This window comes from Rhinatrema bivittatum, chromosome 8 (assembly GCF_901001135.1).
Source record: "Rhinatrema bivittatum chromosome 8, aRhiBiv1.1, whole genome shotgun sequence".
NCBI classification, from domain to species: Eukaryota; Metazoa; Chordata; class Amphibia; order Gymnophiona; family Rhinatrematidae; genus Rhinatrema; species Rhinatrema bivittatum.
In genome coordinates, this window is record NC_042622.1 from 52,803,189 (window position 1) to 52,828,413 (window position 25,225).

At 42.3% G+C, this 25,225-nt stretch overlaps 1 protein-coding gene across 6 annotated transcripts in view; it reads right to left on the bottom strand.

The window, feature by feature from the left end:
• PTPRT (protein tyrosine phosphatase receptor type T) overlaps positions 1-25,225 on the bottom strand; it is a 1,509,925-nt gene that overhangs the window by 421,518 nt on the left and 1,063,182 nt on the right. For all 6 annotated transcript variants that reach the window (XM_029612345.1, XM_029612346.1, XM_029612344.1 and 3 more), the window contains exon 9: positions 2,674-2,783. In XM_029612345.1, coding sequence (XP_029468205.1) covers positions 2,674-2,783 — 110 coding nt within the window. The remainder of the gene's footprint in view (positions 1-2,673; positions 2,784-25,225) is intronic.

The window sequence follows — 25,225 nt, forward strand, 5'->3', positions numbered from 1 at the left end:
TGTGGCACCTCATTTATTTTGTATTTTATGCAGAGCACGTTATATATATATTTTTTTAATTCAGTCTTCTACATTTCACTAAGTGGCTAACATTAACCAGACAAATTTTGGGCGGTTCCAGAGGCAGAGTTAGGGCGGAGGGAAAACGTTAGGCCGCTAGCAATGATTTTCAGTTCCGGCCACCTAACCTGCCCTCCCTGAATCCCTACCTATTGTCCTTTCTTTTCTTTTTTTTTTTTTAATGTGGCTGCTACTCAAGCCACCCTCCCTGCATAACACCCTTGCTGTCGTTTATTTAAAAAACAATAAATAAAAAAAGTCGTTTGAATTATAAAAAAAAAGAAGTAGCTGGGAGGGAGAGCAGGAGGGAGCAGCCCATCCTCTTAGTCCTTTTCTGATCAAAAGGGATCCTGGAAAACACTCTCTTTTTGACAGTGGTGAGGGCGGGAGGCAGGATGGCTACCACTGGGGAACCATTTTTTAGATGGGGTGGGATGCAGCGGCAGAAGCTAGGGTAGGAGAGATTTAAAAAATGTTAGGCCAAAGGGAGGGAGGGTGGATAAAGTCTTGTGGACATATTTTTTGATAAAGTGACCAGGAAGGAGAAGAGATCCCACTGGCCATTACTCTTTCTTTTTTTAAATTGGATTACGGTGGAAGCGGGGTCCCTGACTTGTGGGGGGAGGGGGGTGAAGGTGACTAGAGGGTGTTGTTGACTAGCGCTGATTTTCAGTGCTAACGATTTTATTTAAGTCAGTACTGATTGAGCGCTTTAACTCTAGCTGGCTGTTTTAGCCAGCTAGATTTAGACATTTTTACCTGAAAAGTCAATTAGGTTCAGTTGAAGATTTTTTTTAACATAAAAGATTTAAATTAGTCAGTTATCTTTGAAAAAAAAAAACTTCTTTGTAAAATAGAAACTTCACAGATGGATGGGATGGAATCTCTAGCATAGCTTGCTGTGAGGATCACCATACTTGTTGGTAAAGTCCAGCAATTATCCCCCTCAGTATGGTGTACCAGGGATGTACATTTGTTTTTATGAAATGCATAAAATGCAATAAATTAGACCATTTTTGATTCACTGTGAATGGAATGAATAAAAAATAACCTCTTATAAAAATGCCCAAACATTTTGGGGTGTTTTCACATTCATTGCATTTAAAATATTAAAAAAAAACAAAAAACAACATCACCAGGCCTGGTCCCATTACTGAGGCCTAGGCCTGGGTTGAACCCTGGGGCGTGGTCATGAAACTGGAACCCAATGCTAAGGACTAGTTCCAGCACCAAGGCCTAGGCCCATACAGGACAGGTGTCTGCAATGAGCCCAGGTCCTGGTCACAAGGCCTAAGCATGGTGACAGGGCCTGACACTGAGGCCTGGTCCTAGTACCAAGGACTGATCCCAGTGCAGGGACCCATTGCTGAGGCCTGGTCCTGGCACTGAGGCCTGGTCCTGGTACCGAGGCCTAGGCCTGGACCTCTAGCCATCTCCTCTGTTTCACGGCACTTGAAGAATGACACTCTCCACCTCCACCAAGTGATATCATTTTGCGCCTTACTATAGAGCAAACAGTGCCATTTTGAAATATGGCCACAGAAATGCATGTCCATTCATCAAAATGGTGCTGACTACATCACTGGTAGGTGGCAAAGTGATGCCATCCTTTATATAGCACGGTGAAAAATGGCTGGAGGCATGGGCCTTGGCCTCAGCACCAAGCCCCAGCATCCGGCCCTGGTGCTGCAACTAAGCCTCAGCACCAGGCTCAGCCTGTGCCTAGGCCATGGCGCTGGGACCAGTTATCAGTGTTGGACCCAGCTCTGGCCCCTGGCACTGGCATAGACATTGGTGCCAGGATCAGGCCTCAGCATGAGGCCTCTGTGCCAAGCCTGGCATATGCTGGGCCTAAGCCTTGGTGCCAGGATCTGGCCTCAGCACCAGACCTCAGTAACAGGCACGGTCTAGTTTTTGTCCTGGAATGGCCCATCCAGGGCCGCAAAGGTCCTTTTTTTTAAGTGTTTTCTTCCTAGTTTAATGAAGTTTTTTGGGAAATGAACCAAACCAAAAAAAAAAAATTAAATGAATAAAATCCATAAAATCCCCCCAAAAAGAAAAAACAAACTAAACCCAAAATTTTGGGGCTGCACATCAGTACTACAAATCTCTAAAATATGCAAATAACATCTTTCAGTGTGGACCCAGACAGTCTGGTCTTCACTTTCTTGCACTGTTGGGGGCTTGCCTGGAACCCCCTGGATGCTGAATTCAGTCATCCTGAAGCAGCGGCAGCAAACCCAGGATGGACTGCTGCTGCTGCTGCTAAAATAAAAGTACCCACGGCAGCTGTGGTTCTCCTGCGATTGCGGGAGCAGCAAGAAGTCCTCCTCTGCATCGCGGGAGAGCACTTTTCCCACGGCAGTCCTGCCTCCCCCACAGCAGACTACACCTCCAAGGCAGCTTGCCCTAGATCTCCTGCCTTTGCCGGATGGATGGGTAAAAAAGGTTACAGAAGTAAAGTCTTCCAGTGTGATATTACTTGAGAATGCCCACGGAGTGATTTATGGGAACAGTTTACTGTATACTAAAACCACAAACTTCAAAGACTATACAAATGCTAACAGATGACATATTTCCCCCCAACTCTGACCTATAGTGCTGTTTCCCTACCTCATAGAGGGTGATGATACCATTGGTCTCATTTGGAGGTTTCCACTGAAGGTAGATCTTTTCTTCAAAGGGTCCTCCTTGGATAGATTCTAGGGGAACAGGTCCAGGCACTAAAAGCAAAGAACAAATGAATGTGGTAGGTAGCTCCTATCCTAGTGACGTCTATATTGTTCTGTTTTGGACCTAAGCATTCCACCACAGAATATGTTGCCAAATTCAGATCACAATATGGTGTAATCTTGCTATAATATTTTCATCGCTGTGGTGTAGACAGGGTCTCAAAGTTAGAAAACGTTTCCTGTCTTGAGATTTAAACAGTGCCAGAAATTTGTCTCATACTGTATTACAGCTAAGTCCAAAGCAGACAGCCCATCAAATTCTACGGAGTTGTGTCAGTTTCACGTTTAACACACCAGCAACACAACTTAAGCACACTGTTGTTGGCATGATACGCTGTGATAGGGTTGCAGTGGTACAACAAGATTTCTTTAATTGGTTTTGATTTACTACTCCATTCAAGGAAATACATGTTACATCATAGACATATACAGGGGGTTCAGAATTTAAGCTCAGCTTAGTGATCCTGTTAGTTTAATAAGATGTTCAGATTTTAATTGGTGTGGATGGATCTACTTTTACTGTTTCGATACTTGAATTATACTGGCAGCACTTTCTGTGAATCCCTCCAGCACATAACGTAATATCAGGCTAAACTATGTTATGGTGTTGTGAATACTGTAAATACGGTAATGCCCAATTACCATTGACACCTCTGATGGAGATTTGTTGTTAAGACTATGGGACTGAATTTCTTCCATTCTTTATCTATGGGAAAAACCTTAGTAAATCAGGTCCTAAATATATGTTATGATATTGGACTTAGGGACCTATTGGCCCCTCATGTGCAAGACCAAAAGGGGTCAATCAGCCCCATTTTGAATTGGGCATTGCTTCTATCCAGGGAGACCCTGTCACTACAATTGGGCAAAGGGGGGGGGGGGAGGGATGCTCAGGTGATCTAGTTAGGTGACCTGCATAGGGATGGAGGAGCAAGTCTATTTTGGTATTTGGGGCATCAAAAGAGGTCATCTGTTTGGGTGGAGGGTGTTTGAAGGAATCTCAGGTGGGAGGGCTGTTTTGGTGAGAGATTGGACTCTGCTTTGTTGGGGGGGGGGGGGAGGGTGGCAAGCATGGCTAGCTACCCTTGTTTAAGCGACTGTAAAGGAAGAGGGCCCAAGAGCATCAGCAGACACATTAGCCTGGCTATACTTCTGGAGGAAATTTAACTACACCTCAAAAAGCATAGTTAATTTTACAAGGCTTATTGTGACACAATCCATGTTAAGCTTTTTTATTTATTTCTCTGATTTGCAAGTTCTGCTTTTCAGCACTTCAAAGTAGATTACATTTATTTATTTATTTTTATTTAAAAAATTTTCTATACCGTCGTTAAGTTAAATACCATCACAACGGTTTACAGAAGGGCACGATAAAGAGAAATATGGGTGGTATAGATTACAAATTACTCGTGTGCCATCATAGTGCGGTAACAATTTAAAATAATAAACTAGGTGTGTAAGTTAAACCTGATTGTTAGGAACAAATTAGGCAGTTTGATTTTAACATTAATATGCTTATGTAGGTTACTAAAAACTTCTAGCTTGGTGCATCCTTATCGCTCAACTATTTTTCTCCTTTTCTTTATCTTTATAAAATGCTTGTTTAAAAAGCCAGGTTTTCAGATTAGTTTTGAATAATTTCAGATTAGTCTGTAGTCTTATTTCGAGTGGCATGGTATTCCAGAGTACAGGACCAGCCAGTGACAGTGCTCTTTCCCTTATTTGCGTGAGATGTGCTGATTTGACAGAGGGGACAGTTAGTAGAGCTTTATTTGCAGATCTCAGGTTTCTTTGTGGTACGTGCACGTGCAGCGCCGTGTTTAGGTGCTGTAATTATTTCCCTGTCCCCAGAGGATTTACAATTAATCAAGGTATTGTCCCATAGACACAGAATGGGGAAAAAGCCTTAGTAAAACAGGGAGTAAGTTTATACAAGAAGCAATGGAGAGTAAAATGACTTAGCCTAGATCACAAGAAGCAGTAGTAGGATTTGAGTTCTTGTCTCTCTGGCTTATAACCTACTGCTCTAACCACTAGGCCATTCTATCTTACATGTACTGGGGTGTGACAGAGCTCATTAATATTCTCACATTGGGGCATGTCTTGTGCACTGTTGGTAACTCGTGCCAACCTAATTTTAATGTTTGTTACGTGCTGACTGGGCATCAAATGCATTTATGTAGCATAGTAAATAAATAGGCCTCTTAGTTTCTACTTTTGGACGTCGTTGTCTTTTGTTAAACATGTCTGCTGAAGCCAAGAACTGTTCCAGACAGTGAACATGAGAGGACTGCCTGAAGAATTTTCTCCGTGAAATCTAAAATTGCCCTGAAGCAGCTGTTTTACAGCTAAACATGTGCTGTGTCAGTATTTTTTGGTGCTCCTTTGAAGCCATGTTTATTCATTTTCTTTGATCAATTTAATAAGACGACAGCAGCGATCGGGTCAAAGAAGCTGTGACCAAAGCCAGTTTTCATCAGGAGCACAAAAGGAAATAAGTTTGAAAAATTAAAAATGTTTTAAATATTTTGAATAATGGGAAGGAATAGGGACCAGTTCATGTTGTGTGGTTAAAATGCAGTTGAAATTTCAAAAATGTTAAGAAGTGTGTTGGAGGATAAAAAAAAATGTAAAGATTATTAATATTAGTTTTTACGATCACATCAGACACAAGATTATTTATTTTTTGTCACAGATTATACAACACAAAAAAAGGGAGTAGGGAGGTTTTTAAGACAGATGATTGAATGAAAAGCTTGTTTGAAATATGTGAAAATCAAGCTTATTTCTGAGGCCTTTTCCTCCGATATAACAAAACTGAAATAAAAAAAATAGATAATTGGGTGGCAGTTAAGATATTTAAGAAGTTCAATTTTTTGGTACTGAAGCATATTCAACATTTTTTTTTTTAAAGTTTTATGTTCTCTTAAAGATTTAAATGTGTATACTCTAGAGGAAAGGTGGGATGGGGGAGATATGATAGAAATACTAGGAAAGATTAACCGATGAGTAAGAACATGAAAAGATCAATTAAAAATACTTTTAGAGACATGATAGAAACATGTAAATAATACCTCCAGGTTTTCCTTGTAGAGAAGGCAGGCCTTTTCAAAGCAAAGGATGCTCTAGAACAAGGGGCCATGGGAAGAGGGTAAAAGGGAGTAGAATCAAGAGAAATCTAAGGAAATATTTCTTTACAAACATGAATACATGGAACAGCCTCCGTGAGGAGGTGATGGAGATGAAGACAGAATGCAAGAACGCATGGGATAAACACAGGGGATTTCTGAGGGAGTGGTGGCAATTATAAAGCTGAATAGTTTGTGTAGATGAGCAGGCTAGATAAGGCCATAATGTTTTTTTCTACCATCTTGTTTGTATGTTTCTAAGAACTATTTCAATACAATTTTTTCTAAATGTAAAGATTATATATGAACTGTCCTTGCTTTTATATTCCTGTTAATTCTTTGGTATTGATCACACACAAGGCAGCAGACAGTGATTGCACATCAAAGTCTTATACAGTTCACAGTCTGTACATAATAAAACATTATTGTACAGCAGCTGTTGCCAGCAATATTCCGGAGCTTCTATAGAACTGACTGGCACATCAAAATTTTCCAAAAAATATAGTAAGACCCAGAAAAACATCAACAACATGGTGACAGATGACTCTTTTTGGATGTACAGTCTACTCTGAAGACAATTTTCAAAAGTTTTTAAAATGGCTTTTGAACAGGAGTCATGGGCATGGCATCTTTCTTCCATGGCCCCCATTTGGTACAATGCTTCTTTAAAGATTGGTCAACATTCGTTAAGCTGGCCTTATTGGCAATCTAAACATATTTGGTACCTTACTGATATAATGGAGAATTCGACCCCTCTCTCCTTTCCAGCATTACAAGAAAAATGGGATATACCTTCGTCTCAATTTTATAAATGGCTTCAATTAAGGAACCTGCTAGGTTCTAAAGATTTTCTAAGTTTAATTTGACCAATACCCCATTTCTGTTGCAGATATTTCAGGAACATGGAGAGAAGGGGCACTTAGCGTCTCATTTGTATAAGATAATTCGGTCAGGCCATTCTAAAACATCATGCATTAGTTTGAGAGGTAGTTGGGAGACAGACCTAGGGCTTCAAATGACAGATTCTCAATGGAAACATCTGTGGCTGTTTTCTACTAGAGTTTCACGGTCTTCTTCCATAATGCAGACTTCCTTTTTTTTGTTACATAAGGCAGCATGGACCCCTTGGAAGTTACATAGAGCTGGCCTGCTTACATCCCACCATTGTTGGTCGTGCTCCTCTCCTAATGCCACACTTGCCCACATGATTTTCCAATGTTCCAATGTTCAGATTTTCTGGGGCCAAATGTGGGAAACAGTGAGTAGGATTCTAACAGTTCCCCAACAACTCACATATGAACTGGTTATCATGAGAGGGGCTTGTCCTCCTTTAAATATGTCTCTTCCCCATAGGAAACTATTGGATTTCTTAGTAAATTTGGCTATACATAATATTCTATCTAACTGGAAGAGAAGTGAATTGCTCTCATATCCTCTGTGGTGGAACTCAGTATGTATGTATTATAAATATGAAAAGGCTATGGCCGTTAAATTTAATCGATTAGCACGTTGGATATTGGTGTGGAAGCCATTAGAGGACTACATTAATGTACTACCATAAGTACCTGAGTGTCTTATAGGATGTGGAAGGGATCTCTCTTTTCTATCTCTCCTCTATCTAAATTTTCTGTCTCGTCTCTTCTCTTCTATACTTTGCTATCTCATTGTCCTGTTCATTCCTGGTTATAAGGGTAATTACTGTAACATTCCACTGGTCTGTATTTATATACTGGTTATATATACAATGCATATTCTCCAAATATAAAACTGGTTTATTGGGTTTCGGTATCATATATTTGTGACCATGTATACAATATGTAATTGTACCCTTGACTTTCGAAATATTGTTATGTCTTATGTTTAAAACCTAATAAAAGATTTGAAACTTAAAAAAAAAAAATGGCTTTTGAAAATTGAAAAAGTGTTTTGCATGACAGTGCCTATAGTTTTAGCTGTAGGAAAAAGGAGCAGGGGACATCCCCATTAGTAACTTAGCCTGTGTATTTTACACCTGCAACGTATTCAATTACATAAGTACTGGTGTTCTTTGCCCACCCTTGAATTTTCCCTTTGAAAATTCACTTCTGGCCCCCTACCTTTTCAGACTGAAAATTACCCTCTTCAAGTCATTGAATATAAACCCCAAGCTAATCCTGTTTTTTTCTTTACCAAAGGCTGAAGGTGGCTGCTCCAATACTCATGAACCCATACGAGTAAATTTTCAAAGGGCTTACACGTGGAAAAATTGCCTCTAACTAGCATATAATGGCATACATGTTTATTTTATAAACATCGAAAATGCACACATATTTTCGTTTCCATGTGCATATTTAGCGGTGCAAAAAAAAGGGCAGTTTAGGGCGTTCTGAGCCATGGTCAAGAGGTATGCACAGAAGTTGCTATTATATAAGAGATTTACATGCATAAATTATCAAACTTATTCATACAATTTTACACCTGCTAATTGACCAACACAAGTGAAATCAAACTTGTCTGTTGTCTGCAATTTTGGGATGGGAGGTCAAGTTCAGGATGAAGTGCTACAGGGCCTGGTGAACTGGAGACTGACTGGATGAACTGGTTGATGTATCAACAAACTGAAGATTTCAAGTATGCACGCAAATATTTTCAAAACAGTATGGTACACACTTTAAACTGTACCTGCCTCTGCATATACATCTGGGTTTTTTTACACGTACATATTTTTTCATGTGTAAAATAGGTAGAGAAAGCACGCACTTTCAATGCACTGCATATATTCGCGCTTAATAAAATATCTGCGCATATTTTCAGAGCAGAACAATACTGCATTTTATAGAAAACTAGGATAAATCTCCGCGCGACCACTTATGTGCGCATATCAAGCACCGTGAATAGTTTTGAAAGTTAGGCTGCAAGCTTTCTGTCCACCTTCTTTTTCCAAATGTTTTCTTATCTCGTCCAGTCTTTGTTAATTTTCAACTGAGCTCATTTTTTTTTTTATTCCCCCAGCCCTTCTGAAGCTGTGTATTTTCATCCAATAGCAAATGTATCCCCTGGAGCCAGCTCAGGGGATAAAGGTTAATGATTTTATCATCTTCATTCTCAGGGAAATTATTTAAACATATTGCACTAATTACATTGGTGCTTCCTGTCTGCTGGCCGCTCCGTAATTAATTATAATGAAAGCACACTCCTTTTTAGGCCTTGCAGCGCTGCTAACGTGGAAATAATTGTCCTTTCTGGATTATAAAGAGCAGTTCGTACTGAAATTTCTCTTCTCCTCCATCCCTACCCTTACTATTCTTTGTGTTATGTCAATATGGAGAGTTTTCCAGTCACCAGAAGAGTCTTAGCTCAGATAATTAACAATGTGTGCTCAGTCAATCTATAATATTAAAACTGATGCTTTTTACTTCTAAATTCTCAGAGCATATTAAGAAGGGTTACACAATTATTGTTACTAGATTATAAGTGGTGCTTGCTTTGACCATTTTAGAAGGCAAAAAGAATGTTACATGCAGATGCCATGAACTTATGATGCTCATTTGCCGGTTGCCCAGATCTGCCCCTACTAGTAGTGGTTGTCCTTTACTGGTTTAGCATTAGGTGCCTCAACAGGTCAGCATAGCAGCAGATGTGTCAGAGGTCTCCATCCAGATCCTGACCCTGCGTGTGAGGTCAGTGTAACAAGAAGTGTTAATGGAGTGTAGCACTCCCCATTGGTAGGGATTGTAAGTGTGTATAAAATCCCTGCACCAGTGTTGCCAGATGCTAAAAATTTTTATAGCCCAGCCAATCACAAAATCTAGCCCAAAAGTAGCCCAAACATGGGAGAATGTCTTCCTCCACACTAAGAATGGACCACCCTTTGCTCAATTATCTGAAAACAGTTATAAAGTACTGATGCGTTGGTACTACACTCCGGATAGACTATCTAAATTTGATCCATCTCGTGACCCACGATGTTGGAAGAGATGTGGCTCTAGGGGGACTTATTTTCACATTTGGTGGTCTTGCCCGAGGGTATCTCAATATTGGACAGACATTAGCCAACTTATACATACTATTGTGGGAGTACGAATTCCTTTATCTCCTGAACATGTCCTCTTAAATTTACCATTTGAGGGTTAAATCCTTGATGTTATGCTTGTACAAGGAGTAACATTGCATTGTTGTGCTTTATTAATTTGTATGCTTGTATCAATACAAAGAGTCATGTTTATTGTTATATGGTTCTATAAAATTATAAATTAAAAAAAAAAGTAGCCCGAACTTTATAGCTCCTATGAAACACAGAGGTTGATATCCAAATGCTAGACAGCTGGATAAGTAGGACTTGTCTGGCTCTGTAGCAGCCGCTAAATATCTGGTTATGTCCGGCTATCTAGTAAACTGAACAAGTTGTGGGTGGGCAAAGGGTGGAACGGTGCAGTGCTCTTAGCCGGATGCGTCATCGGGCTAAGCAGCAACATTCAGTCTTAGGGCTGGATTCATCAATCCCGTGAAAAAGGGGGCGGGGGGGCGGGCCTGCGAAAGGCTGCAGCCGTTCGCACCGCAGCAGTGCGATTTCGCTGGCCGTGGTGTAGCCAGCTGCAGCCTTTTGTGCGAATAGCGCCACAGTAAAAGGTGGTGCTATTCACCGCACTACTGCCAGCGATAATGTTCCTCACATTATCACCGGCAGCGGTGCCGTGGGCAATTCCTCTCCCTCCCCGCCCCGACTCCTCCCCTCCACGCCCCGATTCTTCCCCTCCAGCTTATTTGCATCCTATCGCATGCGAAAAAGCCCTAATGCACACAATAAACATTTAGAAAATAACCCCTTAGACGGATAACTTATTTGGCTAAGTTAGACCCGCTCAATAGCAGCGATTTGTCAAGGGATATTCAACAGCATATCCATGCTGCTAAATATCCCATCTAACGGGCCGATACAGTACAGTGAGCTCCAATGGAGCGCACTGTTAGCCGACATTTGGACACGCGTTTTGGACGCGCTAGCTTTACCCCTTATTCAGTAAGGGGTAATAGCGCGTCCAAATCGCACGTCCAATCCCCCCGAACCTAATAGCGCCCGCAACATGCAAATGCATGTTGATGGCCCTATTAGGTATTCCCGTGCAATTCAGAAAGCAAAATGTGCAGCCAAGCCGCACATTTTGCTTTCAGAAATTTGTACATACCCAAAGGTAGGTGCTAATTTCTCTGGGCACCGGGAAAGTGCAAAGAAAAGCAGTAAAAACTGCTTTTCTGTGCACCCTCCGACTTAATATCATGGCGATATTAAGTCGGAGGTCCCGAAAGTTTAAAAAAGTAAAAAATTTAAAAAAAAAATGTAAAATGGGCCCGCGGCTGTCGGGTCGAAAACCGGATGCTCAATTTTGCCGGTGTCAGGTTTCCGAGCCCATGGCTGTCAGCAGGCTCAAGAACCGACACCGGCAAAATTGAGCATCGGCTGTCAAACCTGCTGACAGCCGCCGCTCCTGTCCGAAAAGAGGCGCTAGGGACGCGCTAGTGTCCCTAGCGCCTCTTTTTACCGCCGGGCCTAATTTAAATAAATTAAGATACTGTATCGCGCGCACAGAAGAGTAGCCTGTGCGTGCGCCAGGAGAGTGTGCGTTCGCCCACTCTCCCGCGTTTTTAGTGTATCGGCCCGTAAGTTAGCTGGATATGTCTATTTGGTTAACTTAGCTAAATAGCTAGGTTTTCAATATTGACCTCTATAACAGTAACCCCTGATACTAACTGCCCTTGTTGCAAACAATACTTCTATGAATTGTAATTGAGTCTTTAAGGGACAATTTATAACTTAAAATTTAATTTTACAATTTAAAAGCCCCCTCATATACTTCAAGCATGTCCAATATATATTATGCATGTGTATGTTAGTAGTGAAAGTAGTAGTGGCAGCAGCAGCATTTACTGAGAAAACAGATCAAGTGAATCTGCGCTCCAGCGAGGCACTGCCGGAGCGACAACCACAGCTATCTCCTGCTGCAGAAGAGCAAAAAAAAAAAAAAGTGCTACCTTCCTCCCTTTAGTGCATGTATCTCATCTTGGACATACTACTCCTCTCTCCCTCCCCACCTTCTCACCATTATAGCGCATTTAACTCAAGCTAGACATAAACCACACACATTACATACTCACCTTAAGTTCCTCTCTCCCTAATGCCTTAGCGTCAAACTACAATAAGGTAGGACACAAGCCTCTTCCAGATAGCAGACATCAAACTCCAATGCAAAGCGGCCGCAATGCTCAAAGGGACCTGGATGAATTGTGTGCACACCCAAGCCGAGGTAATAAAGAGAAAGAACAATTTGTCGCCTTCTGCTGAGCTAATTGTTAGTTGCTTCTGACTGGCTGATGTCCGATGAGTCATAACTCTGCAACTGCTGGCACAGAAGGAACTTTCTCAGACAGACAAAAATGACTTGGTTTACTGTGGTAATTCAGCCATCCGGTCGACCAGCCCAAAACTAGCCCAACCTGCACAACAGATTTTTTTCTCACACAACAGAAAAAAAAACCTAGCACAACTGGGAATGAAATCCACCCATTTGGCAACCCTGCCCTGCACCCATATGATGCAAGAGGACTTAATGGATTGGAGTCAGCCTTAGAACAGGGCTGAAGGTGTGCAGGTGTCTTCTCTTATAAAGGTCTCTTTGTGGGCCTTATCTCTCCACTGGGAAGATCTGGGGGAAGAGAGGCAGAAATATTTTGAGATTCCAGGAGGGGAATTCTTGGGAGTCCAGAGAGTTGAGAAGAAGAATTCCTTAGAAAATATCAGATTCTGAAGAGACCCAAAAGAGAGAGGGGTATTCTTCAGCATCCTGGATGAGGGTACCAGGGTGTCCTAAGGGAGAATGGTCTGCCTGGGAAAATCCAGAATGTTGGCTGATTGCACAAATCTGCCAGATCTTCACCAAAAAGGAATTGAGAGCATCTATAGAACCACAAACTACTGGGAGGGCCCAGGCTGGAAGGGTGCCTGTCCCAAAGAGCTTACCTTTGTGGGAGGACGTGTGAGGTCCCAAAGAGCTTACCTCTGTGGGAGGACGTGTGTGGTCACAAAGAGCTTACCTTTGTGGGAGGATGTGTGTGTGTGAAATGTGAAGCATTTTTTATTTTTTTGCTTGAGTACACTCTCAACTGGTGTACTGTGTTTGGTCTTTGTTTACCTGCTACGGGTTTTGCAGTAAAGATTTTTTTTGTGTGACTTGACTGGTGTTCAGAAGAACCCCAGAGAGATAAAACCCTGCAGACCTTGAAAAAACATTCTTTCCTCCCTGAGCAGAAACCCTGGGAGGTCACTGGGGCCTTGAATAGTCCATGGCCCTCCCCCATGTGCCCCAGTGCCCAAGAGCTGACCAGAATGGGGACTATACACAGGTGCTACAGCCTGGCACTTCCTGTGGCAGACTTATTCTTCAGTCTTTTCTCTCTCTTTTTTTATTTATTAAATTTCAAATAATCCAAGTTAAACTCTTGAACAGAATATGGGGCTGATTTTAAAAGCCCTATGTGCGTAAATCCAGAGGATTTACGCGTGTAGGGAGGGGTTATGCACGCCGGGCCTATTTTATAAAGGCCCGGAGATGCACATAAAGCTTTACAAAAGGGGTGGTTCGGGGGTGGGGTGGGGCGGGGCCAGAGGCCTCCGGCACAGCAGCCATTTGCTGCTGTGTTGACAAAATGTGAGATAAAAATTTGGGGGGGGGGGTTTAGCATAGGGCTAGGGGGGGGGACAGGTTAGGGGAAAGGGTGGGAAGGTCAGATTATGGGGGAGGGAACGGGGGAAAGCCGCGGGCGTGTGTGCACCCCTTTGCATATGCAGACCCTTGGTTTTATAACATGCGTGCGCTTGTGCGCGCATGTTATAAAATCAGGCATACATGTGCGCGCGCCGGATAGCACGCACACATGTACGCTGGCAGACACGCGTTTGTATGAAAATCTACCCCAATATGTGCAAATTACGAAAATATTAACAACAAGGTTCATACTTAGACACAGTCTGGATAGCAAAGTTAGCCAAATAAACTTACCCAGCTAACTTCGGAGCCACATTATTCATTATAGCCATCTAACTTAAGGACAATTCATTGGCCTGATCGGACTTAGCCAGCTAAGTTAGCCGGCTAGCTCTGAATTTTGGAGTTAGCTGGTTAACTTAGTTGGCTAATTCAACTCCTTTCAGTTATGCTCCTGGAACACCCCTCCCACCTAAATTCTAGCTCCCTAACTTATTAGTAGGCTGGAATTTAGCTAGATAAGTGCTCAAATACTAATTTAGCTAGCTAACTTCTGAGCTAGCTGGCTAAATGCTTTTGAATATGGACCTCAAATGCCTTATAACAGACAAAAGAGACTATTAAACCTGGGCTAAATCAGTCCACCAAAGAAGAGAAATCCAAAATATATTGTGGTCCACATTCAAAAGCATTTAGCTTAACTCTGAAGTTATCTGACTAAATGAAGATTTGGACACTTACAGGGTCATTTATCAAGTCGCGTTATGGCATTTTTCCATGCAACAAATGCCTTAACGCATGTGATAAGCACCATAATGCATGGTGCAATGTAAAATCCTAAAAGGGGAGGGATTGGGGAGGAGTCGGGGCGGGATTTCTGCAAAAGTGGGCTGGCTTTATGAAGCATAACACATGCTATCGGACAGTTTTAATGTAAAAAATAATTACACCTTGCCTGAGGAGGGAGGGAGAGAGAGACTATCTACCAGGCCCCTCTAGTAGTTAGTAGAGATGTGAATCGGAACCGGAATCGGTTCCAATTCCGGTTCCGATTCACATGTGGGTTTTTTTTCATCGGGCCCGATCGCGGTTTTGTTTATCGGCTGCGCCCGAGCCGATAAACAAAAAACCCAACCCGACCCTTTAAAACTAATCCCTTTGCCTCCCCCACCCTCCCGACCCCCCAAAAACCATTTTACAGGTACCTGGTGGTCCAGTGGGGGGTCCCGGGAGCGATCTCCTGCTCTCGGGCCGTCGGCTGCCACTAATCAAAATGGCGCCGATGGTCTTTGCCCTTACCATGTGACAGGGTATCCGTGCCATTGGCCGGCCCCTGTCACATGGAGGGAGCACTGGATGGCCGGCGCCATCAAAAATCAAATAAAAAATGGTGGGGGAAGCAAAGGGATTAGTTTTAAAGGGTCGGGGTGGGTTTAGGGGTTATTTTTGTGTGCCGTTTTTCCTGCCCTCCCCCAAAATGATAAGAGAACCCCCATGATCAATATTGTGGGGTTTTCCTATTGTTTCGGGGGAGCCCCCGATTTCTGATGATTTTGAAAATATCGATGATATTTTCAGTTGTCTGAAGCCCGATTCACATCCCTAGTAGTTAGCTATTTATATCTCTATAGGAGGCCCACCTAGTAACACGAGGTGAGGTTTAGTTAGTAGTGTAGGGGTTAGGGGCCACTTTTACATGCAGAGTAGACGTACGAACAGAATATACACTCTTGTGAAGATTTGATGTCCTTCAGAGTGAGGAAACTCACACAAAGATGAGATTTGTACAATGTTCTCTCACCCTAGCTTGATGTTACCCAGGTAGAGAGTCCATCATGCTAGGGTGAGCTATGGTGGCCCCTAACCCCTACACTACTACCTAAACCTCACCTTGAGTTACTAGGTGGGCCTCCTATAAAGATATACAAAGCTAACTACTACAGGATACTGGTAGTCTCTCTCTCTCTCTCTCTCTCTCTCCCTCCTCCTTTTCAGTAGTATCTCCCTCTCTCACTCTCTCTACTCTGTCTTCAGTTGTTGCACTCTCTCTCAACTCCCTACCTTTTAGTCAGCAGTCTCTTTCTCTCAACCTCCCATCCTTTCCTCATCAGCATGCTCTTAAGAACATAAGAACATGCCATACTGGGTCAGACCAAGGGTCCATAAAGCCCAGCATTCTGTTTCCAACAGTGGCCAATCCAGGCCATAAGAACCTGGCAAGTACCCAAAAACTAAGTCTATTCCATGCTACTGTTGCTAGTAATAGCAGTGGCTATTTTCTAAGTCAACTTAATTAATATCAGGTAATGGACTTCTCCAAGAACTTATCCAATACTTTTTTAAACACAGCTACACTAACTGCACTACCCACATCCTCTGGCAACAAATTCCAGAGTTTAATTGTGCGTAGAGTGAAAAATAACTTTCTCCAATTAGTTTTAAATGTGCCACATGCTAACTTCATGGAGTGTCCCCTAGTCTTTCTATTATTCGAAAGTGTAAATAACCGAGTCACATCTACTCGTTCTAGACCTCTCATGATTTTAAACACCTGTATCATATCCCCCTTCAGCCGTCTCTTCTCTAAGCTGAAAAGTCCTAACCTCTTTAGTCTTTCCTCATAGGGGAGCTGTTCCATTACCTTTATCATTTTGGTTGCCCTTGTCTGTATCTTCTCCATCGCAACTATATCTTTTTTAAGATGCGGCGACCAGAATTGTACACAGTATTTAAGGTGCAGTCTCACCATGGAGTGATACAGAGGCATTATGACATTTTCCGTTTTATTCACCATTCCCTTTCTAATAATTCCCAACATTCTGTTTGCTTTTTTGACTGCCGCAGCACACTGAACCGATGATTTCAATGTGTTATCCACTATGACGCCTAGATCTCCTAATACAGAACCTAACATTGTGTAGCTATAGCATGGGTTATTTTCCCTATATGCATCACCTTGCACTTATCCACATTAAATTTCATCTGCTATTTTGATGCCCAATTTTCCAGTCTCACAAGGTCTTCCTGCAATTTGTCACAATCTGCTTGTGATTTAACTACTCTGAACAATTTTGTGTCATCTGCAAATTTGTTTACCTCACTTGTCGTATTTCTTTCTAGATCATTTATAAATATATTGAACAGTATGAGTCCCATACAGATCCCTGAGGCACGCCACTGCCCACTCCCTTCCACTGAGAAAACTGTCCATTTAATCCTACTCTCTGTTTCCTGTCTTTTAGCCAGTTTGTAATCCACAAAAGGACATCGCCACCTATCCCATGACTTTTGACTTTTCCTAGAAGCCTCGCATGAGGAACTTTGTCAAACGCCTTCTGAAAATCCAAATATACTACATCTACCGGTTCACCTTTATCTACATGTTTATTAACTCCTTCAAAAAAGTGAAGCAGATTTGTGAGGCAAGACTTGCCTTGGGTAAAGCCATGCTGACTTTGTTCCATTAAACCATGTCTTTCTATATGTTCTGTGATTTTGATATTTAGAACACTTTCCACTATTTTTCCTGGCACTGAAGTCAGGCTAACTGGTCTTTGGTTTTCCGGACTGAAGTCTCTTCCTCTCCACCTGACTCTCTCTCAAATCCATTTAATTTCCAGATGTTAGGGATGTGCATTTGTTTCATTCGTTTCATACGTTTCCCATTATATGCCAATTAGATGTGCATTTGTTTCATACGTTTCATACCTTTCATATTACATGCTTGTATAGGAAACGTATGAAACGAATGCACATCCCCACCAGATGTCTTTCTCTTTCTCCCACCTTGTCCTCAGCTGTTTCTCTCTCTCACAGGCATTGGGAGAAAGAGAGATTGGTTACGACAGGTAGGAGTGCTGTATTGCTGTCTCTTTTTCTTAATGCTCCAGACAAATTAATATCATTAGTAGACCAATGTACATGCTTTCCACAATGGCAGAAAAAATCTTATCCTCTGTACTATGGGTTATTTCCAGGCCCAGAGATGCCAATGGTCATGCTTTCCATGCCAGTGGCTCCAAGAGGACACCTTGACAGGGAGGTACTTGAGATGTTTGGACAACAAATTGATTCATCAGACCAATGACAGTGATGAACCAGAGCTCAGAAAGAAAGATCTGTGTCTTCCCCTATCACGTAATCTTAGAAAGAAATTCAAGGCAAAAACCATGTTTGGAAAAGATAAGTTCAAAGCCCGAGCAGCAGACTACCATGCACAATCCACCATTTTGGATCTAGCCTTCTCTATTTCTATGGTTTAAATCAGGTGTTAGTTGCCCTTTTTCTATCTAGAAAAAGACACTGTGTTCATTGAAAAAAAATCCTTTGTTGTTGTTTCATGTTAGGGATGCTATATATAATAAAAATTTTGTTTATTGAGCATTGATGACTTACTTAAAATGTAATTTAAAAATAAAGGGTGGCAATTTTCAAACTGTCTACGCTGGGAGAAAATCCAAGGGCACTTTTTACCTGCAGAGTTTTCAGTAGTTTTCAATGGGAACGTACACACATACTTCCACTTTGAAACTTGCCACAGGTACAAAGTACCCACAAACATTTGTACCTGCTTTGTGTTCGGGTATCTTTTTCATTGAAAATAATTAATGTAGAGCCAGTAAGATCCCACACCGTGCAGGGGTCACCTCAAACAATGGGCAGATCAAAATGTGTTGCATAGTCTTCCTCTCATCACGATCACAGGTCTCAGGTCTGGTAGTATCCCCATTTTGCCACGTTGGTTCTTGAGCTGCAGACTTAAGTATAGAGGTGATTAAGGGTCCTCCAAGTGGCCCATTCCTCTTCTTCTGCAGCAGGAAGCTACTCAGTAGTTCTGATATCCATGCTAATCCCAGGAGCAAGAACTCTTAATTGCGCCTTTGATATCTCCTAGCAGGCAGTACCATGTAGGGTGTTAATTACATCTATTGCCATGAGGATGATCTCGTATGACTTCAGGCTTTTTTTTGCCACAGTCTATACAGAGGGTATCTCTTTTTGCCACAGTCAAAGCAGATAAATTAGTTCTTAAGACATGCCATGGCTTGCTGTTCATCCTTTTCTTGAATCCTAGATTACTAATGTTTGCATTACATTGTTTATGGACCTGCCAAAACCTTATTTTTTTCAGTATGGTCCTACCAGCCTCCAACTTGCTGCAAATTTCAGTTCTTCATTTAGTAGATGGCACTGAAACTTAAAGCTTAACTGATGCTCTCATGGGGATGTTACGCCTTCAGCACCATCCTAGTGTGACAAATTAGCTTAATGCACAGCATAGATGTGTTGCACAACATAAAAATGCTCTAAAAAGCTTTTCCATCAATATATGTTTTAAATAGGCTTGCAAAATCTGAAAACAAAGCATTATGCATTCCATCTTATCTTCCAATCTGATTATTTTGTGAGTTTTCAGAAAGAAAGTTGAGATTTCATGGTCTAATTATCTACTGACATTAATAGTGGTGATGCCATTTGTTGAGCGCTCCGTCCGCGTCTGGCCCGCGCACAGGCCTGCTCACCTTGCTAGCTCCACTGCAGGTCATGGGTCGGCCTCCCCAGTGGCTGCTGTGAGCTCTGCTAGGCTTCGGCGTCCCGCGGCGGCGATCACTGGGCCTTCCACTGCGCACCAGGCCCCACGCCAGAGTATGGCATCTCCAGTGGCGTCGGCCACGCCCCTACATGCGTGCGCGCGGTCTGCCCGGCCTCTTGTAGGGCCAGGGGCGGGTCCTAGCTCCACGGTGCGTCCTGATTGATGGAACTATATAAGGAAATTCCTGCCTGCACTTCCTTGCCTTGGCAATCGGATCGGCATTGTATAATGTGCTAGGTTGCCTCTGCGTTCACAGTCTTGTTCCAGCCTTGTTCCAGTGTCCTACTGTTCCAGCGTCCTCCTGTTCCTGCGTCTGTCTGTTCGTCTTCCCAGGTAGTACCCTCGGACTTTCTCTCTGGTACTGACTTCGGCTTGTTCCTTGACTCTCCTGTCTGCTGCCTGCATCCTGACCTCTGCCTCGTTGATTACTCCTCGGATTGATCCTCAGATTCTGACCTCAGCTACTATTGACTACATCTCCTGATTCTGGCTCTGTCCTTTGCCTTGTCATTGCTTACGCTATTGAGCCTTCCTTGCCTCTCCAGGCCAACAGCGTGAAGTTCAACCTCGCTCCCTTGCTGTTCGTGGGCACGCCTCTCTACTACCTCTCCAGGAGACCCTGCGAGGCCCACCTAAGTCCAAGCGGCCCAGGTCCCTATGGGCTCCACCCAGGGAGACCTCAGGCTTCCAGTGGTGAAGCTCATCTCAGCCTCTGTCTTCTCCTGTGCTCTGCCCCCTGGGGGCAGGCTCTCCCTGGTCCCTACCAGGGAGCCATTCTCCACTGCTCCAGGACAAGGGTCCACCTCCAAGCGCAACACATTGAAGGCTATTGGTTGGAGCAAATGACATGGGGAAAATAGTGACTGCCTTAATTAAGTGGGGTTTCCACAAAATGAGTTAGGATATACAAACTATAGTCACATAATCATGTAGGAGTAGCAGTCGACTCACTGATACTAGAGGAAACTATATTTTTTTCTGGCTGTGAAGTCTGCTATTGGACAAAGATAAGAATAAGCCAAAGATGATGATATCTTCACTAGTGAAGAATCCAGTCATGTCTATGAAATGGGATAGTTCTATTTTGTCTAGGCACAGTAAAATACAATATTTAATTGAGGAGTCTTTTCTAAGTAGATTAATTTGTTTATATCAACATCTGTCCCCTGCTTTAAAATGTTTCTAGAGCTTATGGGTATAAAAATGCCAATGTGATATAAGGTTGTGCACAATTTTTCCATTTAACAACTAATCTTAGCTTATTCTAAAACATTCCAGCACCTCAGCTGGTTCAGTTGTGACTGACTTAATAAATAAGAGATACTTTTCAATAAATCTGAAGTAAGCTATAACAAATCTATATTTAATTAGCATAGACAAAACATAATTTGAAAGGCCAGACAATCCCAAGATCCATTCATGAGGTGGTTACAGCCCATTTTGCCTGCATGTTCAAAACATTGTCTGTTCCCAAAGCCTATAGGATCATATTTTTTTTATTTCTGTTTTAACATCTGCCTCACTGAGAGTTTTAGAGGGTAATTTTAAAACATAGCCCACAATGGGTGAAAAGTCTGCATGGAAAAAGGGCATGCAGACTTTAGCCTGAATTTTCAAAGTGGACTAAAGTGCATAAGTCCTTTTTGAAAATTAGTGGGTGCATACAGAGCCCTGGTTACATGCAAATTAGCAGGCATAAACATGTGCATGTAGATTTCCATATATACTGGTGAAAATCAAAAGAAGGGACCTACAGGCACTCAGAAACTCTTGTAGATCATCCTCTTTGGCTTATTCTTATCCTTTGAAAATTGAAGGTACGTGCATAAATAGTTTCCTCCTCCCAACTCTGCCCCGGAACTAATTTTTCTAGTGCATGCAACAAATGTGCATACCCTTGTCTGCCCAACCCTTCATGGAATTTTCAAAAGGTCTTGTATATGCAGAAACTGGGTTTTATGCATGTAAATGCTTTTGAAAATTCAGCCCTTAAAGTATTATTTATTATAATTTATTTATTTATATTCTGCCTTTTGTGATCCTTCAGAGCAGATTGCATTCAGGTACTATAGGTATTATGACCTTAAAATGCTGATACATAATTTTTTAAATAAATCTTTTTTAAATAAAGCTTTTGCCCTCAACAATAATGAGAAATGTTGCCTGGTATAAAAAATGCACAGAAGCTATGATAGATAATAAATTTACGAATCTCATTCAAATCCTTTAGCTCACAAGTCACATATACTACTGGACAGACTTTAGAAACCAGGCATGCATATTTTTTTTTCTGTGAGATATGCAGGATTGTAATAACTAGAATGTGTTAGTGTTGATCAGGTTTAATGTTCTATCCTAGCATAGCTACAGCCATGATTTTACTTCCTATTCTGGGACATGGCCATGGCCGCGGAACAAGGATTTTTATTAAGCATGGCGGCACAAAGATAACCTGGAAGTGAGAAGTCCGATGTCAGTGCTGCTGAAGCTGCCGCACTCAGGAGGAGGCCAGAGACAGCAGGAGAAGTGAAGATAAGGGTCTAGGAGTTCTTCAGTCCCAGGGGAAGGGGGAGCTCCAAGTCACAGGAGTGGGGGGAGGGGGACACTGAGATCCATGCTAAACCTGGGGAAGAAGCTGTGCCACAGAAACTGTTTCCCACTGGTGCTCCTGTGGCAGGGAATGTAGGACAGGTGAGTGAAGGGAAGGAAGGGAAGAGAGGAGAGGGAGGGAAGGGGAAGGGGGTACAGAATCATCTGCTCAACCTTCATGCCCATTTGCTTTAAGCCATTTTTAAGAGATACAGGATAACTGGAACACATAGGGTCTGATTCACCAAGGTCTTTTCCCATAGACATAGAATGGAAGAAAATCCTTGGTGAATCAGACCCATAGCATGACTCAATGGTGCACCTGACTCTGAAGAGGCAGGAGGTGAACTGGCCAAAGGCTGAAATGGATGGAACTGTCGATAGAAACAGGGCTACAGCTCTTATCCATAAATGTACATTACAGTGTAGATGAAGGGAGCATAACAAGACAAACCCATGTCTAAGGTCACATTTCATCTACCATCAGAAATATCTAGACATATGACTAGAGAGGAAATTCCTGCTTCAATTTCAAGGCTTCTTGTTGTTCAGACAGGCGAAACTGCTCTAATGAATACATGATAAGTCATGGAGCTAGCTTAACTTGAACAGAGTTCTTACCGCTACTGGGAGCACCCAGACTACGCCAGAGGCAGCTGAGCAGTCAGTGATTCCATAAATATCTCCAGTTTTCCAAAATGGAGTGGAGGAATGGGGCACTTTCACATAATTACTCTGCTGTTGCTTGCACAAAGCATACTCCCACCAACTGTAGAGAATCCTTCTCAACATTTGTCAGCATACAGTCTACATAACTTTTAAAATGTCATTCAGAGGGGTACTTTCACCTGGCTGGACAGTTGCGGTAAGACATGCCATTGGAAGCTCTCATTGGTTCAGCTCAAGGCGTACCCTGATTGGTTCTAGTATGCAAGGAGAGCAGAGACACACACCTTTGCTCGCACAACAGCCCCTGGATAATTCATCTGGAACCTCTGCTCATCTGGCCTAGTTTCTGTTCCACATCTAGCTCTGTAGTCCTGCTCCACACCCAGGGCTGGTGCTAGGTTTTTGTTTTTTTTTTAATTCATTTTTTTGCAGTACTGTGTGAACAATTACTATGCTGCCCCCTCTCAGATCTGTTTATTACAACTTCATTTTTACCATTTTTTCCATAACCAATACATAATAGAAATAGTCTCTGTCAGTCTCTTACATTTTCAGTCTCACACAGTGTCTATTTCTCACACTCTCACATAGGCATAGTTTGGGAGAGGGGGACATGGGGGAGTAGTGTCCTCCCAAATGCTGAATACTAGTGCTGTTGGTTCCTCCACACCAGTAAGACCTTAGCCCTTGCCTCCTAAACTAGGAAGACAAACTATATCCTCACAAATCTGCTTCACTTTTTTGAAGGGGTTAATAAACATGCAGATAAAGGCGAACCGGAAGATGTAGTATATTTGGATTTTCAGAACACGTTTGACAAAGTTCCTTATGAGAAGCTTCTAGGAAAAGTAAAAAATCATGGGATAGGTGATGATGTCCTTTCGTGGATTGCAAACTGGCTAAAAGACAGGAAACAAAGAGTAGGATTAAATGGACAATTTTCTCAGTGGAAGGAAGTGGGCAATGGAGTGCCTCAGGGATCTGAATTGGGACCCGTACTTTTCAATATATTTATAAATGATCTGGAAAGAAATACGACAAGTGAGGTAATCAAATTTGCAGATGATACAAAATTGTTCAGAGTAGTTAAATCACAAGCAGATTGTGATAAATTGCAGGAAGACCTTCTGAGAATGGAAAACTTGGCATCCAAATGGCAGATGAAATTTAATGTGGATAAGTGCAAGGTGATGCATATAGGGAAAAATAACTCATGCTTTAGTTACACAATGTTAGGTTCCATATTAGGTGCTACCACCCAAGAAAGAGATCTAGGCGTCATAGTGGATAACACATTGAAATCATCGGTTCAGTGTGCTGTGGCAGTCAAAAAAGCAAACAGAATGTTTGGAATTATTAGAAAGGGAATGGTGAATAAAACAGAAAATGTCATAATGCCTCTGTATCGCTCCATGGTGAGACCGCACCTTGAATACTGTGTACAATTCTGGTCGCCACATCTCAAAAAAGATATAGTTGTGATGGAGAAGGTACAGAGAAGGCCAACCAAAATGATAAAGGGAATGGAACAGCTCCCCTATGAGGAAAGACTAAAGAGGTTAGGACTTTTCAGCTTGGAGAAGAGACGGCTGAGGGGGGATATGATAGAGGTGTTTAAAATCATGAGAGGTCTAGAACAGGTTAATGTGAATCAGTTATTTACTTTTTCAGATAATAGAAAGACTAGGGGGCCACTCCTTGAAGTTAGCATGGGGCACATTTAAAACTAATCGGAGAAAGTTCTTTTTCACTCAACACACAATTAAACTCTGGAATTTGTTGCCAGAGGATGTGGTTAGTGCAGTTAGTGTAGCTGTGTTTAAAAAAGGATTGGATACGTTCTTGGAGGAGAAGTCCATTACCTGCTATTAATTAAGTTGACTTAGAAAATAGCCACTGCTATTACTAGAAACAGTAGCATGGAATAGACTTAGTTGTTGGGTACTTGCCAGGTTCTTATGGCCTGGATTGGCCTCTGTTGGAAACAGGATGCTGGGCTTGATGGACCCTTGGTCTGACCCAGTATGGCATGTTCTTATGTTCTCTGTCCCACTCAGTCATAGTCTCTGCCTTGCATCCGCTTTCCCTGCTGAAAAAAGCCCAGCTCCCTCAGGCGATCCAAACTTTAAAAATTAACACCTTTTCTGAACCCCATCTTACCTTACCCATGGGTCCAAAATGTCTAAATGGAGCAGGAGTGATGCCTAGGTGCTCCTGCCCTGCCTGACAGCATGTAAAAATGGCAATGGCTGGCACCAACGTATGTGCACTCCTAGTACCTGTGACTGCCCCACATGCTTCCTCTGTAGACATGACGTGGAGGGAGCAGAGCTGCAGCAGCTGTGCAGACTAGAGTGTGCATGCTTCCTGTGGACCCATGCTGTTGCCTTCTATATGGGTGCTGTCCTCGTCTGATGCAAGTGAAGAGTGAGGCTGGGGGCAAGTAGCATGAAGAGTGAACCCTTTCGGAGGGTTGTGAGGAAGAAAAGAGTGGTCAGGATGAATGGGGAGAGGTAAGAGTCAGGCATGGGATGAAAGTTGTTGGAAAAAAGGGCAGAAAGAAGGAAAAGCAGAGCACAAGTCCCATGAAAGGGTATCCCTGAACCAAATTTGCTTGTCTTCCTGATGGAACCTGAAGGTTCTTAACTATAACTCTTCCTTCCCTTAACCTTAACCTTTTTATCTTAATTTATTCCAACTTGGATCTGTTTCCTC